Source organism: Gadus morhua, chromosome 11, assembly GCF_902167405.1.
Source record: "Gadus morhua chromosome 11, gadMor3.0, whole genome shotgun sequence".
Lineage (NCBI taxonomy): Eukaryota > Metazoa > Chordata > Actinopteri > Gadiformes > Gadidae > Gadus > Gadus morhua.
This window is the reverse complement of record NC_044058.1, coordinates 22,038,076-22,057,505: the sequence shown is the minus strand read 5'-3', so window position 1 is coordinate 22,057,505 and position 19,430 is coordinate 22,038,076. Positions and strand designations below refer to the sequence as shown.

Genomic DNA, 19,430 nt, shown 5'->3' with positions numbered 1-19,430 from the left:
TGTTCATGCTTCCATGTGTGACTGCCTGATGTGTGTTTGATGTGTTGTGTGTGGGTGTGCGTTTAATGGGAACAATGTGGCCGTGACAACTACAATGTTCTCTGGCGACCTTTTGAAGTGGAGAGGGTGGGATTCAATTAATTATTCAGGAAGTAGGATCAGGTTTCTCCTAGGAATGCGACCTACGACCACAAACCCAAATTCATAATGACCTTCTCAAGCAGCTAGGAGTAACAGTATGTGGAGGTTGGTCGTCGAGGCTCAGAGAGAAACAGCTCTTCTTCCAAAGTCCACACATGTTATATAGTAGAGTGGTGCCGACTAAAGTACAGTAGGGTTATAAGGTTTATAATAGAGCAACGTAAATTGGAGTATAGAGCATAGTAGAGCAGGATCAAATGTACGGCAGTATCGAGTAGAGTATAGCAGGGTTGAAGTAGTAAGAGTTGAGAAGATCGGAGTAGACTTTTACATGATGTAGAGCACAGTAGCAGAGAGCAGTAGAGACATGGCTAAGGTGGTTCCTTAAAAATTGTGTTTTAAACCTTTGGAGGTACCTCAATTTTGTTTGGATTTGTACAGGGTTTATATTTAGACTTATTTTAAATCAGCACGCAATGATCAGCATATGTCTTTTGGCTTGGTATACATGTTTATTTTGTGACCTGACGTTACCATGAGTTTCTGAACGGTGAGTATAGCATAGAGTAGTGTTTCCAAACCTTCCTGGGGCCCTGACACACCAACGATCCCAAACAGCAATTAAAACAAGCTGTATTATTATATTTAAGATCAAACTTTTTAATCTAAACCTAAGATTGCTACAAACACATTCTATGTATAGAGATGGTTGCTATGATACCATGCAATGCCAACAGTAAAAACCGTTGAGGTTTAATAACTGTGATATATGCAGAAGAGTTTCCATGAAGTCCACAAAAGTTATTTGAATTGTAACATTAACTGATAAAGCTAGAAAAAGTAGCTGGCCTGCTACTACACAGCAGCTAAGGTAAAACCTGATGCACTCCCACTTAACTTTGTGAACTTTGTAAACAGCCTATGCACACCAGTTGAACATTGAACATCCGCAGCCACATGCGTAGCATAAATATGAGACTCCACATACAGTTCAACACCAGCTGTTTTTGGTCACGTAAATCTACTGGCTAATACGACTGGATAGTTCGGAGGCTGTTTATATCATACGCAGTGCTAGGATCCGGTCCAGACATTAACAAATGTTACAGAGAGAGAGAGAGGGATTAACGATGGCATGTATGCTACGCTACACAAGCAAGCCAGCTACTGTTAGTGGCTCTCTTCTTCTACAACTTGATCATGATTTGAGTCGCTATTATAGAAAACTGTGCTTTGAAAATGTTAAGGGCAACATGAAAATCGAAATCACCCAGTGCAAGATGGCAAGGTTTAACATTCCAATTTTTTGTCTGTAACCAATAGTCAGTAAACATGGCATCATCTGTTTTGAGTCCAATCCTGAATGACACCCCTCATACATTTTATCTTGCCCTCAAATTATAGTAAACAACTTTAACAAGGACAGATTAGTTCACTATGTGTTGCACCATCCATTTTGATTAAAAAAATATATTCTTCTTGGCATTCTAAAATCAGACAATGCCTTTACTTTATCAAGACTCTCTATTCTCCTGTCAGAGTTCTGGACCGTGGAGAACATGGATGAGTTATGGGGTGCTGTGACAGGCATTTTCATAACAACAGTTAAAGGGAGTTTGGCCAGCAGGGTATATGGACGCTAAAAAGGGAAAGTAAGCACTGTCGCCCATCAGATAGTAGTCCTGCTCTCAAGTACTACCACTATAGCGCACATTAGTAGTCTTTACTATTAGCTCAAGGCTTATGCAAATAAAAAACGCCATGGATATAGAAGTAATTATGGACAGACAGACAGAGTGAGAGACAGACCCTACCCTCCATTTTGAACTTAATGTGTGCCAGCAAACAAAGGAATTAAATATTATATTACTATCCTTACTTCCAGAAACACCTCTGCAGCCTTAACATCCAAATGTCTATTGATTTTGGACTGTAAGTGTCCCCAGAACAGGAAGTGAAATTGCTCACCAGAGCTAGTGCCCATCTGTCTACGTTTACCTTAAATTATGCAATTTCCTGTGATCTGGATGCTCCAGACGGGTCTAACCAGCACAAAGGAATTTAAAGAAGTGATGTGCCATCCCTCTCTCTCTATCTGTGTGAGTAAAAATTGTTTGTGCATGTTAGTGCTTTGAGAGCTGTACTTTCCTTCCACCCTGTTATATCCAGCTTACCTCCTCTCTCTCTCTCTCTCTCTCTCTCTCTCTCTCTCTCTCTCTCTCTCTGTTTCTCTCTGTCTCTCTCTCTCTGTCTCTCTGTCTCTGAATTTGCTGAAATGCAGAATATTATTATAAATGACATGAAGATATGAAATTTCATAAAACAGGATGAGCAATACCTGCACCAACTCCGTGGAAACCAGTTGTGTACAACCGGTCTCCACAGGGACATGTAAAGGGTTTGGACCCCCCAACCATTTTTTCTTCTCAGCGCCAAACCCCGTAAACATTGCTCTTGAAACAATGACGGGATCCAGCGCTGGGGTGCACAGCTTTACCGTATGTGAACGCCAACAAGCACAGCCGTGTACATGCACACACGCACGTGTGTGTGTGTGTGTGTGTGTGTGTGTGTGTGTGTGTGTGTGTGTGTGTGTGTGTGTGTGTGTGTGTGTGTTTAAATGTGTGTGATAGGTCTCTAGCTTGGAAGCAGGTCTGTGTATGTTCACCAGTCACAAAGCTGAGTCCCCTGACCTAAAGGGCCGGGGGGCTCGCTCTAATTGTATCCATCTGAATGTAATCAACGTGAGGCCTAGGAATGAGTGTTGCTCTAAGATGGACTATTGCACGTTAGTTTCCCGTTTCTGAGAGACGGATAAAGAGAGCTTGATTTGAAAGTAGGAGTGGGCCCCAGTCGTTGGGAGTCTGGCCTCTTTCAGATCTGAAATGAAGTTGGACGTACAGAGATGGCCGGCTTGGATGGTAATCCATCTGCGGAGATACATATTCCTCAGGCTGTACCTCTTCAAGACTCAAGCCCCTCAAGGCTCCATCTCCTCTAGGCTCTACCTCCTCAAGGCTCTCCCTCCACAAGACTCTACCTCATCAAGACTCTACCTCAACAAGGCTCTAACTCCTCAGGCTCTCCCTCCTCAAGAATCGACCTCCTCAACCATCAGCCATGCAGTCTCTTTAGGAAGCGAGAACTGTTAGGGGGCAGACCTTGGCTCTGGGCCACCCAGTCTCATCAACAAGGCAAATAATGTTGACCCGGATGGGTTGAGAGATTTCGAGCCCCACATCTTGACGGCACATCTTTGAGAAACAATGGGAACTCTGGTAGGCGTGTGACCTATTCGAGGGCATAGATTCACCCTCTATGGAGCATGCCATTCTTAATTGCAGGACTTAATGGCAGCCAGTTTATTGGAATAAACTGGGAGACGTGAAAAGCTTACTGGGAGAAATGGAAAAGGATACTGGGATAGGTAGCTTGAGGTAGGTTGACAAGTCCATTCATTCGGGCCAAAGCAAACCGTATTTTATTCCAGAGTTCACAGGCCCAGATTTGACCTGTACAGTACAATAACACCACCAAACACCACCCAACTCAACCTTATCAGGAAAGACCAAAACGGGGCAAAAAAAAGGAAAAATCCTTGAAGGAAACAAAGAAAACCCTTAGAAGAAAGGGGCCCCTAGGCTGGCAGCTTTGCAAGGGGATTGATCCCATGTGGCAAGCAAAGTACCATCGTAAAAAAAAAACACGTTTAAAGGGAGAAACACAAGTGTTGGGTAAAATAAGGTAAACATTTTCCAACACGTCCGTTCAACTTGGTCTTATACATTCTAGAAATGGCACCCTCAGGCTACAATGTTAATTGGTTGAATATGGTATATACACTCATTTCAGGGTTAGGGGTTTGGTTTCCACTGGGGCCACCCATGTTTAGAAATGTCTGCCCTCCCTGTATTGTTACTGTGCTGTGTTTTGATTTGAGATAACATCCACCATATGGGTCAAATGTCGCTCACATGACAACAATCAAGGCCATTTGATTTAAATTGGAGGAGAACCATGTGTTCTCCTGACACTCATATGAGCCGATCGGAAAACTTATCAATAAGCTCAGGTGATATGCATTTCGTTGAATCCTTAACATTTCACAGGATCCATTTAAATAAACAAGTGGGATCCTCGTCATGGCTTGAGGCTAAACAGTATGCATGAGATACAACGACGATTGTCCTCCACCTCTCCATGACTGCTCCAGTCCCTTCTGCAGCTAATCAACCCACGACCTGTTCAAGGTCACTCCGCCCCTGTCCATCAACACAAATACACGTGCTGACACTTTAACGAAAACCCAAACACCCTCTGAATCCCCAGCTGGTTGGTGTAACCTCCGCTTGTCAAGCACACTTATTTCCCCAACCCACCTCCAAGACCCAAACCCCCATTTGAACCTGGCCTCGGCCTTTGTTGGACGCCATCTCACGTCCTCACAGAACACAAACTCTGCGGATCTCCCTGGTGTTTATAATCCCCTCTTGGTGATAAGTCCTGTTTGAAAGGCGGTTGTTTATGCGTTGGATAATCTAAACACAGATCTGGTATTTAGATGTATAGGAACGAGGGAGGGGCCCGTTCAACTGGCCAACACATGCATACCCCCTTTACTTGCTGCTTTGGTTGTGAAACCCAACACGTGCATATAGCACTCAGTAAAAAAAGTCTAAATAATACACCTTGATTGATTACAGCCTGAGCTTGTATTGCTCACACGGTTCATTTGAATCTATCGCTGAGTCTGAAAGAATTGATACAGGTTCAATTTTGTTACAAGAGTCATGACAAATCCTTAAAGCACTTAAGCATCGTTAATCAGAGCACTAGTGTTGAAGTGCTGCTCAATGAATAATCAAATTATGAATTATCTAATCATTGTAGAGAGTAAGGCTTATTTGAGTAAACCTCAGGGAAAGCTTCATGTTTGGAATTTCATCCAAACAAGTTATTGGATGAACTTGCCCATGTTCTCATTATTATGAGCAGAGCGAGCTGGGAGTACATCCCTCTGGAGACCAGTGACACCAGTGCTCTCCCACAGAAAAAACGGTTGGTTTTCTGCTATTCAAATCCATCAGCCACTGGGGTTTGCATTGTAGAATCTAAAGTTGATACCTTCTCTGACTGCAGGACCTGACAGATGGAGCCCTGTACCTGGTAAGCAACAGCAAGGGTCAAATGCTGATGAACAGAATAACAAATAACACTAATGACAGTCCAAACAAAACCAGGATTGTATACATGATACGTGATACACCTCTTAACGCGATGCAAAAACAGCTTCGCTGTTCTGAGGTATTTTAAAGAGATGAATGAACCAGGCCTATGCATTTATATGTTTCTCTTTTAACCAGTCCATCTGTATTTAATTTCTGTAATGGCTTTCTCCTACTCACATGTCTCTCAAGGTTTTTTTAAACCAGACCTCAACAGCAACAGCATGATGCATGATGTTGATGATGATGATGTTTTAATGTGGAAAACTTCACTGTTGATTGGTAAATTTACTTTTCAAATATTTTATAGTAACTTAAGTCTTACTTAGCTTTCATAAATAGTGTGTTTTATGCTACTGTTGTATGAAAGCCCATTCCACATCTTTGACCACCCTTTCCATGACGGGAAGGTGTGGTTTTTTGTGCTCCTTCTGAAGGTTTTCATGTCCTTTAAAAAGCGTAGGGTTAAGGGGGTGTTGTATAATTTGGCCTGTGAAGCCATTTGAGACAGTTACTGGTTAAAGGTACTCTGTAAGAATCAGAAATTCATTCTCATGACTCCTTTGGCTGTGAGGGAACTTCAGCCTGCTCGATCTCTTTAATTTAGAGGATAATACAAACTAGGGTTATACAAAGGTTACTATAGGGTTACAGGGTTGCTATACATTTCAACTAGGGCACTTTAAAGAACATTTTAAGACAGGGGTCTCAAACTCGCGGCCCGGAGGCCAATTGAGGCCAGCGGGATGATATTTTGTGGCCCTCTACTTGACATCAAAGTTTAGTGTTATTGTCAAACGCACATTTATGCCACACTTTTTTATCACTTGTGATAGGGTGACCAGATGTGCCGGTTTTGCCGGGACAGTCCCAAAGGACGCTAAAATGTCCCGGTTTCCACCAACCACTATGAAATGTCCAGTGTTGTCAGCGATTACATATCACGTGATCTAATTATAGCCCGATCATTAACTTTGATTGGGTCAGTTGTGCTCCTTTTTTCTGTGGAATACTTGATGCGGCCCAGCCTGACCCAGACTCTACCTCCGGCGGCCCCCAGGTAAGTTGAGATGGAGGCCCCTGCTTTAAGATGTCCCTGCCTTCCTTTTGCCCAAGAAAACCATCCTGGTTAAAGTGAAATATAAACCAGCCAACTGACTGTTCTCCGCAACAGAGAAAGTCGCTGAACGTATATTTTTTCATATTAAATGACAACATGTAAAACCCTACCCATAGTCCCTTTAGAGCCTATATTAATAAAATAGACTTGTGAGCAAGTGAAGACCCAGGGTATTATTTTTCTAGTTCCAGACCCTAAATACCCACTAACTGTTTCAAAATGTAAGTAAGTAATTTTTTTCAGCATTTTCTTGTTGGCAGGACTTTAAAGACAATTTGCCGACCGGATCTGTGTGGTCATAGCAAGCAAACAACACGGCAACTCCCATCGTGAATAATGAGAATTGTGTGATTTTTAAAGTCTCTGGATTCAGCTGTTCAAGCTGTTTTGAAAAAAAGAAAGAAAAAATGGCTCAGAAATCATCCAAAGAGAACGCCCCTTTCCAAATAGTTATCAACTTGGTGATGATACTAAGGAGGAAACAATAGACTATAAAATTCAAACTTGAACTTTTATCAGACAACCATTGTTAGTACCAACCTCTACCCATAATGCACGTCGTAGCCACATATGGAAACCACATTGTACAATGCTTTCATGATCAATTGTATTGTCCTGTAGTACATATGGTTCATATAACTGTTTCTAGACCATAATAGTACATTTTCTCAGCACAAAATATCTGCCTGGAATTGGAGGCATAGCTGGAATACTGCCAAACACTAAAACTACACATCTGAACCTCCAGAGCACAACCAACGGCACATGGTGTCCCCTTTGAAAAGCTGAACCCAAAGATGGAAGAAAATCATGCCATGGTCAACACAATGATTTATTAAATGTATGTAAAAAATCTACAACTTTCCTTTTAAATATTGTTAAAACTGAGCTTATATTTTTGCAGCTAGCATGCATTAACAGGGAGCAGTATCAGGGATTGTGTTGTCAGTTAACATGCTAGTAAAAAAAATAAAAGAAAAAGAAAATTATAATCAGCTAAAATCCCAGCAAATGGTATTGTTTTAGCCGAATATTCCAGAAACATAGAACATTCATTGTTTTAGTGGCTAATGTGGTATTAGCATGGATTGTTTTAGCTGCTATTATGCTTGTGACAGGGGTATGTGCAGTGCATGGATGTCAATGACTGCATGTTTTTGCTCCTTCCATTACATGGGTAATCTTTATAGACTAAACATCTGCTCTACAAAGATTGTGGGCGTTTGGGTTCCACAGGCTGCCCAGCCGGTCCAGTGTGGGCGGAATCGTTCTCATGCTCACTGCGTGAAGTCATGATAGAGGGACCTTAATTAACCACAATTCGGTAGACTACAGATAGACTACGAGTTGGTACGGTCCCCGAGAGAGGTGCATGGCAAGTTGATTTAACTATTAGTCCACCTTGTGAAATGATGAAATTATAGAATCTGGCAAGATAGACATTTGACAGCTGTAGAGACGAAATGCTGAATGTTCAAATATAAAATATTACACTTTGTTAGAGTAGCCTAACTATGTGTGTGTGTGTGTGTGTGTGTGTGAGAGAGAGAGAGAGAGAGAGAGAGAGAGAGAGAGAGAGAGAGAGAGAGAGAGAGAGAGAGAGAGAGAGAGAGAGAGAGAGAGAGAGAGAGAGAGAGAGAGTATTAAGCACCAGAGTCAATTTAGTGTTGGCTCTGGACAGTTTTGTCAACGACTTGATACATTATGTTGAAATGACTTGCCAAGAACCCATCGCAATTAGTTTTACAGTAATTGTCTGGGCTGGTTCTGTCTTTCCCAACACTGATTAAGCGAAATTGAGTCTAACCACAGCATGCCCTAAAGAGGAAACAGATGCAGGAGGGATCTCACAGCCGTGGGGCGCAAGAAACGGCAGATCAAACCATCAGCCTTTGACCAATCTAATCATCTATCGACTGACTTTTCGTTTGTAAAATGTCCAAAGCCCTCCAATTGCTTGTATTCAAATCCATTTTAAATGTTGAATAGACTTTTACCAAAAAATTGCAACAATCAACTACTAATCTCGCGGTGCAACAAAGATCATCGCATAACGGCCAGCAAATCAATCAACACCTCACAAACTGTTTTTTTACTGCAGTGACTCCCGCGATTTTGGAGAATACGGATTAATTATTAAGGTAAAAAAAAACAATTTCAGAAAATTCTGATTTGATTGGTGTTAACATTTAGCCAACACAGTAATGTTGTTCATCATATTTGATGATGTTGCTGTCTCTTTAGATAAATGAGTGTAGGTATATCCTACAAAGTTATTTCTTCCAAATTATCTACCGTTCAATATCACGGGACGGTTAAACCATTAAAAATGTATATCATTATCAATCGTTTGCATCTGGCAGTTTTCACTTATAATCCCAAAGCCTATAAAAAACTAAAAGCGCAGGTTTTGTGGTGAAAAAAAGCTCGATCACTCATGCATTTCGTTAAAGTTTGATCTCATGCATTAATTTCATAGATACAAATCATCAGCTCATTTGGTCCACTTACGGCTTGGTGGGTGTGTGCGTCCTCGTTGCGCGCTGAGCCCGGAGTGCCGTGTCTGTCCATGTAAGGGAAGTCCGCAGTATGAGGTCCGAGCCACGCCCCCCCCCCAACGGCACCGACTCTTTTGGATGGGTAGGTTGTACTGACCGGAATAGCGTCAAATTCTTCCAAAGCAGTGCACCTCCGCCCGTTAGCGCATTCAAAGTCAGCCGCGGTCGATATGGGGGGATGCGCGCAGAGTTGGAAGAGTTTTCCTCGGACCACGACGTGCGTTAAGGGTGTGCGGGTTGAGGTCGGAGAGGGGTTCTTTCAAGTGTATATTGTTTTTTTTGTTTTTGTTTTAATAAGTTCCGCCAAAATCCAACCATGTCCATTATTGATAATCGATGCTTATTCGTAGCTGAGCAATAAATCAGGGGCAGCATCGAGCTTGGCTCTACCAGCTGAAGACAAGGAGGAATGGGGTTCGACCTGTCTAGAGAGGAGGTCGACGAACATGCACATCAGAGAAGCAGCCATCCAGGAAGAGATGACATGATTTACAGATGACATTCGTACAGAAACATGCCTTTCTGGAAAAAGCTCTTGCTTCATTTCAAGGCTATAGGCCTTGAAATTAGTCTCTGAAACGTTGTTTATGAAAAAAATATTAAAATAAATAGCCTAATCTTTATTTTTCGCCATTGATCTATTAGAACTTTTGTGTCACAGAATGTTTATCTAATTAATAGATTACGCTCTGGTCAGGGTCTTCGTTTATAGCTTTGTTTGACAAATTACGCGTGTGCGTGTGCGTGCAGGCCAGGGGCTTTGTAGTGTCGGGAAAAGTTTACTGGGTACCCAGGGCCCCAATGGGGTAATGTCCCTTTGAAAAGTCTGGGATGGAAAGTTGTTCTTTGTTTGCCAATTATTTTTTAGTACCGATTGTACCGATAGATTGTGTGACAAAACGGCTCACTGTCAGCCCTTACAGAAGGCGCAAAATAGTTTAGCCCATCCCTGAACGAGGATTCCCCAAAACAGTGACTAATCGTGAGTCGAGTGACTGCTAATGCCCGAGCGCTAATTTGCACCTCATTTGGAAATCGGGGACACAAAATAAAGAAAAGGAATCAGAAACAAGGCAAGCTGAGGGAAAACCGATTTATTTCATAAGAAAGAGGAGTTTAAGAATGGTTTAAGAAGCATAGTTTAAAAAAGGTTTAAGCTAATATCAACAGTTTAAGATTGAAGGCAGTCAGTGCTAAATCTAGCCTGGAGTATAATCATATTGTCTAACATGAATTTATCAATAATATTAGTTATCAGCATTATATCTACAATGCCATATGACATATATATATAAAATAAATAAAATACCTCACAAATAAATAGAATTAAAATACAGAACTTTTATGTTTATTTATGGAATTGTATTGTTGTTGTATGTATTAATAAGGTTGTTCAATGATTTAAAGGCAATGGGATTGATAAGGTAAAACACAATCAATACACAATTGTACACAATACAATCCATAGAAAATGTACATCCTTCATTGTGAAAAAAACAGAATAAATCATGTAAGAATATAAATTCTTTCCTTCTGCAATACTTATTGTTAGGTTGACACAAACCAATTTTTTTGAAGAAAGAATAGTAGGCCAGGAACAAAAGATAACATTTAACCAAAAAAAGGAATATAATTTTTTCGCAATATAGAACCGCAATCCATATAATATTGGTGCTCAAAAACCATTGAGATATCATGTTGTGAGCACCCTGGCTTTTCCTGTCCCTATTTAACAGTTGGCCATGGAAGCAAGGCCTTTTATGGCCAAGCAGAGGACGAGTGGCCGCGGCTGGTAGCTCTCGCTGAGCTTCGTCTTCAGCACGTCTCCGTCTCTCTGCAGCTCCACTCCACAGGAGCTGAACAGCAGCTCTGTCAACTGGAAGGTCTCCCCGGTCAGGGGAGCGAGGTCATCACTGCTCAAAGACATCTCCCCATTTTCGATCACACACTGCACCTGAGACATGTGTGAGGACACGACATCATCACATCAAAAATTTGCCCTGAACCCTAAAAAAGGTTTCAGAGGTAATTGGTTCAATATTCCACTCCTGTCCGGCTCAAGCATGGCCTTAACACTGCACGGCTGCCCCAATGTTTGAACTCAGGGTATTGTACAAACACTTTGGATAAAAGGGTCCACCAGATGGCATGATTATACATTGTATTACTATATAATATTCAGCGGAGCAATGTAATGCATACCAGGAGCGCCAGGGATCTCAGCACTCGGGGAGTGCAGCTCGACATCAGGACAGCAAGACCGTCATCCGGCATTTCTGAAACACCGGGTGTGACCATTTAACACTAAGATTTAGCATGAGATGTGGCACAGCAACTACTGTGCAGCTGCTATGCTACAAATTACGGTGAAGGTCAGGCCCACCTACCAGCCAGGGCGCTGGTAACGAGGTGAAATGCACCGAGAGGACTGCTGGAGTCCTCCGTCTCCAGTCCGTTGTCTTCGTCAGACAGGACATCCAGCATGACCTGGAGGGCCTGTCTCTGAGGCTCTATCTCAACACAGTCCAGAGAGGGGCGTTTGCCATCGAGCATCTGGCTTAGCTGAGAGAGAACAAGAGCACATCCACAAATACAAACATTAAATAGACAATACAAATACAAATAAAAATGATATATACAATGACTGGAGATCTTACCACCCTCTCCAGTAGATGGACTGCCCCGCACTGCATCATGACAGAAATGAGGCGCTGGAGCAGAGAGGTCCTGATAGATGCTTTGAGACCCGAAAGCAGTGCAAAGTTACGACTCAGCGTGGCCACTTCTGCAAATCGATCATAAATAGAAGACGTAATTAAAAAAAAGCTCATTCGACATCATGTACACAAAATAAACTGTGGTTCCAAATCACTTCTATTCAATTTTGAACTACATCTGCAATTGTACCTGAAGCTTTTATTAAAAGTTATCTTGCTATCAGTAATATCAGCTAGTCTTGGCAAAGCTGTTCTTCTCAGCACAAATTGTTTGCTTAAAGGAAGGGTATGGACCAGGTATTAGATGCATTGTACAGTAAACTACAATCTACTATATTTTTCGGAACCATTGAAGACACGTTGAGTATTCATAAAAACAATCGATACATTATGCTAATCTGTGAATCACCAATAAAGGATATACACATTCATGAGATCATCTTGGAGCACAGGTTCTGAGCTTTACAACTTGAAAAATTACCTTCTAAAGACCTCTTGCAACTCATCAATGCAAGCAGCCCAAATAGCTCTACAGCCCTTTCAACATTACAGTCTGCTTAAGGGTGTGGTCTGAAAGGACTGATGGCTGACTGTGAAAGACACCACAGCTTATCCCTACCCTCTGTTAGCCAGGTACAGCCGGGTGGGTACCAGTCATCTGTCTGGAACGTCACAGGAGGAATGGATTTCTCAGACATGAAATCCAGGCCTCAAGGGTGCGCGGGGGAAAATATGATAGGAGTTTCTTTTCAATATCATAACAAAAATATTTTGACAGAACTGTGAAACATTTTGTGGCTCTTTGCAGACCTTCAACCAATTTACTAGTATCATGCCGTTCACTCACCAAAGTCTCCTTTGGGTTTCACTATTAGTACATTTTGCTTGTAAGCGATGGTCGTATGTGGTTGTATAGTCAGTTCCGAAGATCTTTCTTTCGTTAAGCTTGCATTCGCTTTAAGGCACATCTAAAAATATATAAACATTAGCAGGAATATATAAACATTAGCAGGTAGACATTAGCTTAAGGAAATGGTCATGCGTGTTGCTATTGGTGTTATGAATCATAAGGCAGCCACACCTAAAACATGTAGTGTGCGTATTCCTATAATATATTCCTAATAATAATTGTATTGTTTAATGCAACTTCCTTGTTGTTAGACTTGTCTAAATGATCTAGTTCTGAAAATAATTGCTGTCTACAGTAAGTGAACCGACTACACATTGCTAAGAGAACCCTTCAGTAAGAACAAGTGCTATTAGTAGTTACGATGCTTGATGCTGTATCGGTAAATACTCAGAATCGGCCGATACTCAAGTTCAGGAATCTGAGTCAGGAAAAAAATGTCATTGGAAAATTTGCTATTGATCTAATCATCGATAGAGAACACACAAAGCACTCAGCCCTTTCACTCATATGTACTATATTTACAAAGGGAAATCACTCTTGCATTTGGCCGCTCCGTATACCCACATACCTTAAGGACCATGTGCCTAATCTGGCCTCCTAGACTGTTTGCCAGTTCGTCATTCTGACTAATTGTTGATGTCTGAGTCGTCACAATCTTCTGCGTCACGAGTCCAAACACAGCCCCATCTTTCTCTCGAGCCTGCTTGATCAGGCTGTGATCCATGTCGAGGAACCTAGCCAGGAAAGTTTGTTTGTTGCTTTTTACTAATTATTGTGCATTTAAAATATGATTGATATGATTTAAATGCAAACATAAATAATGACATCACAGACCATGTTAGTAATCAACCAAGTCTTTTTCCTTGCAGCACTTCAAGGTGGAACAAAGTTGAAAGGTAAGTTTTCCCCTGATAACGTCCCTGTTATGGTTGGATTAGGAGACATCTTACCTGCCTTTGGAATCTTTAATTAGCTGCGGCAAATTTAGATCTTCTTTCTTCAAGCTGCCAAAGGAAATGTTGTGCTTTGAAGTGCCTTTATGTTCCACTACCAGTTGAGCAAGTTCAGGATGCAAGTTGGCCTCCAAGCCTGCCTGGTATTTTTCACTCCCACTTTGAGTGTAGTTTGCGAATTCTGTCAGTGTGACAGCTGTCGTTGCACAGTATGCACAAAAATGCAGTTATTATAAACCAACCATAGATAGGTAAAATTAGAAAGAAAACATTTTTAACTGCAAATGAGAATATTGTGAGTTATGCATACCTGGCTGTATCAGTGTGTCACCGATTAAGATGTCATTAAGGGTAAAACCAGTGGCAACATATTTGGTTTTCTGAAACAGCAATCCACCCTTTTGCTTCCTCACGATTGACAAAACATTAAAAGAGTCATTGCAACTGGATACTGGAATCAGATTGCCGGTGGGATCCACTTCCTCTAAAAAATGTGCAGTAGCTTTTGCAAACATCTCTGAGCTGGTAAAACCTGAAAGTGCAATGTTGACAATTTTTTCTTACTATTGTTTTTTTCTTCATAGACAACCTACTAGTGCAGCATAAGAGCATCTTTTTCTGTGCTGGTCTGAAATTTAGCATGGATTAACTCTAATTTCTACATCAACGTGTCGATTTTTATTTCTTCTTTAAAGCGAAAAGTTGGACACAACGGACGTTATGGGTCCAAGGTACAATATTCAGCATGTTAAGTTAGGTGTGTCAAACATTTTGGAGACCTTCTTTACCAGGATACATATATGTGTGACCAATTTGAAAACCTTTGAATTGTCATAGGACTGTGGAATGTTGAAAATAAATATCCTAAATAATTCCCTCAATCAGCGGTTTATGGTTGGGGTTAGGTTATGCCGCTGCATGCAGCTCCCTTTTTACAGTGACTCGAGATGTTCACAGATTCCCATGGCTCTAATGGCCCAATTCCCTTCCTTTTTCAATGACTTTAATATAAATTGAATGTCTTTTATTTCCATTGGCACATTTGATGATGCCTCTTTCATATAAAAGATACCCCGGACCTCTAACTCACTCCGGATTGTCCTTGACCCCTAGGTCACTTACTAATTGCATCACTTCCTGTAGGGCAGGGGTTGGCAACTGGCGGCCGGCAGGCCATAACTAGCCCGCCAGATTATTCTGAAGTCATATGATTTATTTTTTCTATACATCGAATATCGATATCTGGTAGCTTAAATGTAAAGCAACAAATGTAACACAATCGTCACGCGTAAGCTGCGAGTGGGAGAGTTATTGGAAACTATGCAACATTAAATGAAAGGAAACCCCCCTCCATAGGCCTATATACAGCAACCATGGCGACCTGACATTACGCATTTTTGTGTGATTACTGCACGTAGAGAAAGGGAGGAGCTGTTGACAAAAGTCCACAAAAGATTTAAGACGCCAAGCCCTGAGACTTTTACTTACAATGAGGAACTTTCAATGGACACTTTTACCTGGAAGACTGCTGGTGAACCAGGCTGTCAATGCACAACTTTTTCACTTAATCTTCACATTTAGGGTGAGGAGTTAGAGTTATAAGGGGACAAGATCAGCAAATAAAGTCATTCAAATACCAACGGGATGTCCCCCGCTCGGCTAAATTATGAATTAACTTCTCTTTTATTACATTTTTTACTTCAATCACGTTCAATCCCTCCTCCGAAAAAAAGAACACACACACACAGTACCGTGTTGCTTATGAAACTTTTTTTTTTTTTTATGTTTCACGGTAATCCTCTTCTTCATTGGAGTTACACCAATGGTGCTGGCCAGCTCCACTGCTTGTTTATGCATGGCAGTGAATCTCTCATCACTTCAGCCACTTTCCTTCCTTCATCATAAGCACAAAGGATATCCACATCTGGAGACTGAAGTCGTATTGTCAATAGCAGTCTATGTGTCACCTAGTGGTTGATATACCCTTTGTGCCGTTATCACAGAAACGAAAATTAAGGAAAAAAATACAGAGGACATGACCTCGTCGTCCTCCATGGTAGCTGCGGCCCTTGATGCAAATTCATTTATCTATGCTATTTCTGATGGCATGTTTCAAGCTAACAGTTATGAATGGTTTATTCTCCACATAATGGACAACACCAAATAAAGTTGTATGATTTTGTAGATCAGTCAAAGACTACAAACACGGCAACTTTGCCATTTCCGCTAAAGCCAAGGCAGACCGAAGGTTTACCTGGGTCAATTAGAACATGTAGGCGTGGCATATTTAACATTCCGCCAACTCCCAATATAAACGTTTTGTTTACCTGTGTTCGGGAGATGCTTCATGAAGCACCTCCAGAACGCAAGCCCGTTTACCTTGTGTCTCTGTTAGAATAAACCATGTGTTGAACATTTATCACTCTCCGCGTCATACCTAGCCTGAGACGACCATACCACAAAGGATCGAATTAATTTTTCATCACCCTGCTAGTGTGTGGTAGGCATATGACTAAGCCAGCTGATGGGCATCGCAAATGCCAGATGCATTTCCATTAATCAATTCCTTGAACAAGCCTTTGATAATGTTCTGGCCCGCCACCTACTGGCTCGACAAAAAATTGTCCAGAGGCCAAACTTACTTGCCGAACCCTGCTGTAGGGCTTATCTTGTTCAACAAAATGTACTGTAACACACATTTATCGCTAGTCATCCATTTTGTTTATGCAAGACAGAACCTTGAAACAAGTGATATATTGCTGTTTCTTTGAACAGTCGATAGGTGGCTAAAACGTTTGTTTGTAATTTTCCAGCCAATAGGTGGCGGGCCATAACATTATCAAAAGCTAGTTCAAGGAATTGATTAATGAAAATGCATCTGGAATTTGCGAAGCCCGTCAGCTGGCTTAGGCCCCGTCCACACAAAGCCGATATCATGGCGAAACCGCAAAGGTCTTGAACTGTTCGGCCTTCCGTCCACACGAAGCCAGCGAATCTGCTGATCGAAACCGTAAACTTCTGAAACCACCCTCGGAGGTGGTTTCAAATCTACCCGGTTTCATTTTGGATTTGTGTGGACGCCTGAAACCGACTGACACCGTAAACCATGACGTCATCGCCCCACCCCTCGACCCTCTAGCCAATGACTGTTAAGCTTGCGGAGTCTCACCCTTTATGCACATGCTCGCCTCTTCTTCTTATTTATTTTTCTTCTGGATTTCTGTAGCAGAAGTAGCGCCCCTTATGGGCCTGGATTGTGTACTACAGCGTTTCTACAGATCTACCCGGTTTCGCTTGACTCCGTCTTTACGGAGATACTCCGAAACCGGATAAATCTAAACCGTTTCACCCATTCCGGCTTTGTGTGGACGGGGCCTTAGTCATATGCATATAGATTTCTCTAAAAAGACATACATATTGTGGCAGACGCCAGGGAGGAGTGAGGGGAGTGATAGGTCTGGCAACCTGCTGGCTCCACCCCAAGGCCATATATGGAATTCCTCCTTTTAAAGAGGTAAGCCTGGGGATCGTTAAGCAGGGGTGCTGGGGCTTAAGAGGGCTAGCAAACAGACATGTGAAGGGGAAGTTGGAACTGGAGCTAGAGCTGGAGCTAGGGAGGCTGGGGCAAGCAAAGGACCCGCATGATCTGTGTGATAGCCTGGCAGCTTAGAACGCCCTAAGGGAGAGAGATAGGTGGAAGGTGTTGGACGGACATTGAACTAAAGCATAAAGGAGGTGGATGACCCTTTTCCCACCCTGGTTTCGTTTACTGGGTAAATAAACCACTCTACATTTGAACTGCTCTCTGTGTTTTGTGTCGTAATATCTGTTCAACTTGGTAGCGTGGAAACCCCACACCCACTGGCCCGCTACAATATGAACAAGTGTATGCCATTATCACATAACTGTCATGCCTGATCACGTTATAAACTGCAAACGCGATTGTGATTATTGAAGTAAAAAAGAAAAGAAAAAATAGGTTATGTCATAATGTTACCGAGCGGGGAACATCCCGTTGGTATTTGAATGACTTTATTTGCTGATCTTGTCCCCATATAACTCTTACTCCTCACCCTAAATGTGAAGATAAAGTGAAAAAGTTGCGCAGTTGTCGATCTGGTTCTCCAGCGGAGTCTGTCAGGTAAAAGTGTCTTGTCTTTGCTGAAGAGAGCAGTAGGGCACAATTAAAAAAGCAGCCACTCTTAAAACACAACACACACACCACGGTGGTTGCTGACTGACTGACTGACTGCGCACGCACGCACGCACGCACACACACACACACACACACACACCACGGCGGGTGCTGACTGACACACGCACACAAACCGCAGTTTCTAGCCTACTCACCGTCAGAAGTGCTGCAGACGAAGTAGCCTCATAAGAGACTCTGCTTGCGTTAAACAGTCCTAAATCTTTTGTGGACTTTTGTCAACAGCTCCTGCCTTTCTCTACGTGCAGTAATCACACAAAAATACATAATGTCGGGTCACAATGGTTGTTTTATATAGGCCTAGAGAGGGCTTCCCTTTCATTTAATATTGCATAGTTTTGGATGACTCAGACTCAGGCCATCGCAGCTTATGCGTCACCGTGACGATTGTGTCTCTAACCTCGCAGGAGTGGTAGCAGGATTGGATACTTTTAAATTCAAAAACTGTTGTGAAAAAATATATAAAGTTGACTGTATCCGGCCCTTTACACTTAAGCTACCAGATATCGATATTCGATATTGAAGAAAAATAAAATAATAACAAATCATATAACTTCCGAATAATCTGGCGGGCCAGATAAGGCCCGCGGGCCGCCAGTTGCCAACCTCTGACCTTTACAAACAACCTATTCTATCATTTAGGTTACAGTACAGGCTGGGATTTTCACCCTTGATTACTTTGGAATGACATTCTGATTCCATGCATTCTGTGATCGACTCATTCGCTCATTGTGTCCACTTACGGCCCGGTCGGTGCGTGCGTCCTCGTTGCGTGCTGGGCGCCGGAGTCCCGGGTCAGTGTAAGGTAAGTCTGCAGGGGATGGAGACAGCACAGTAGGGTATACTGCAACAGGACCACAGCACAGCACTACTTGAAGTTGCACGTACTGCTGGCTGTTGGCACTTAAAAGGTCAGCGGTGGCCGAGTGGGGCACGCCTACAGGGCAGGAAGTTGAGATGTAATGAGATGAAGATTTACAACGCAACGAGATTTCAGAGCAAGACTTCTGAGCAAGACTTGGTTGTGACTGACTGACTTTATTCGGGTTGTACTAGACAAACTAGTTATCCAACATACCTAATTGGATGTGTTTTCCTTGGCAAGGAAACACATAAAGGGGGGAGGCGATGGGGCAGTTGTGGTGTGAGTAAATTCTTGAAAAACATTCTTTGAAAATGAGTGTGGGCGTGTGTTGGCATGTGTAGGTATGTCTTGACTTGTGAGTTGGCAGATTCCAACAGGCCTAGTCAGAAGTCTTTGTCTTGGCCAGAACACACGTAAAGGGTTGTGGGGATTTATGGATTTTATTTGGATCCCCATTAGCTGATGCAGAAGACATCAGCAACTCTTCCTGGGGTCCACACATAACATATAACAATTAGGGCTGTCAAATTTACGTTAATTATCTGCGTTAAAAAAATTAACGCAGATTAATCGCTCTTCTATAGTGCCCTTTGACCCGGTGCATCATTTGCGTTGAAACAAAATAGAGGCAGACGAGAAGACGCTGCCCGGCCCCGTGAACGGAAAATTAGTAACAACTCCCAGACGGAACTGCAGATAGGAACACCGTTACCTCTGTAGTAAGGAAT

General features: G+C 42.2%; 2 protein-coding genes across 7 annotated transcripts in view; both read right to left on the bottom strand.

The window, feature by feature from the left end:
* The window catches only part of LOC115553252 (collagen alpha-6(VI) chain), a 39,498-nt gene extending 30,412 nt beyond the window's left edge, over nt 1-9,086 (bottom strand). For all 3 annotated transcript variants that reach the window (XM_030369359.1, XM_030369360.1, XM_030369361.1), the window contains exon 1: nt 8,998-9,086. The gene's annotated coding sequence lies outside the window, so the exon portion shown is untranslated. The remainder of the gene's footprint in view (nt 1-8,997) is intronic.
* Nucleotides 9,087-10,119: 1,033 nt separating this feature from the next.
* Nucleotides 10,120-19,044, bottom strand: LOC115554548 (gasdermin-E). 4 transcript variants are annotated; one of them, XM_030371333.1, is made up of 10 exons: nt 18,581-19,044; nt 13,935-14,156; nt 13,626-13,820; nt 13,240-13,405; nt 12,609-12,729; nt 12,381-12,470; nt 11,702-11,829; nt 11,432-11,606; nt 11,247-11,320; nt 10,120-10,998 (listed from the first exon to the last, which is right to left on the bottom strand). In XM_030371333.1, the coding sequence occupies exons 4-10, from the start codon at nt 13,393-13,395 to the stop codon at nt 10,774-10,776; spliced, it is 969 nt and encodes a 322-aa protein (XP_030227193.1). In that variant the 5' UTR covers nt 13,396-13,405; nt 13,626-13,820; nt 13,935-14,156; nt 18,581-19,044; the 3' UTR covers nt 10,120-10,773. The 4 variants fall into 4 exon arrangements, with proteins under 4 accessions (XP_030227193.1, XP_030227192.1, XP_030227194.1 ...); XM_030371332.1 differs by having other exon boundaries at nt 13,622-13,820; nt 18,581-19,038; XM_030371334.1 differs by having other exon boundaries at nt 12,609-13,405; nt 13,622-13,820; nt 18,581-18,923.
* Between the last annotated feature and the right edge of the window lie 386 nt (nt 19,045-19,430).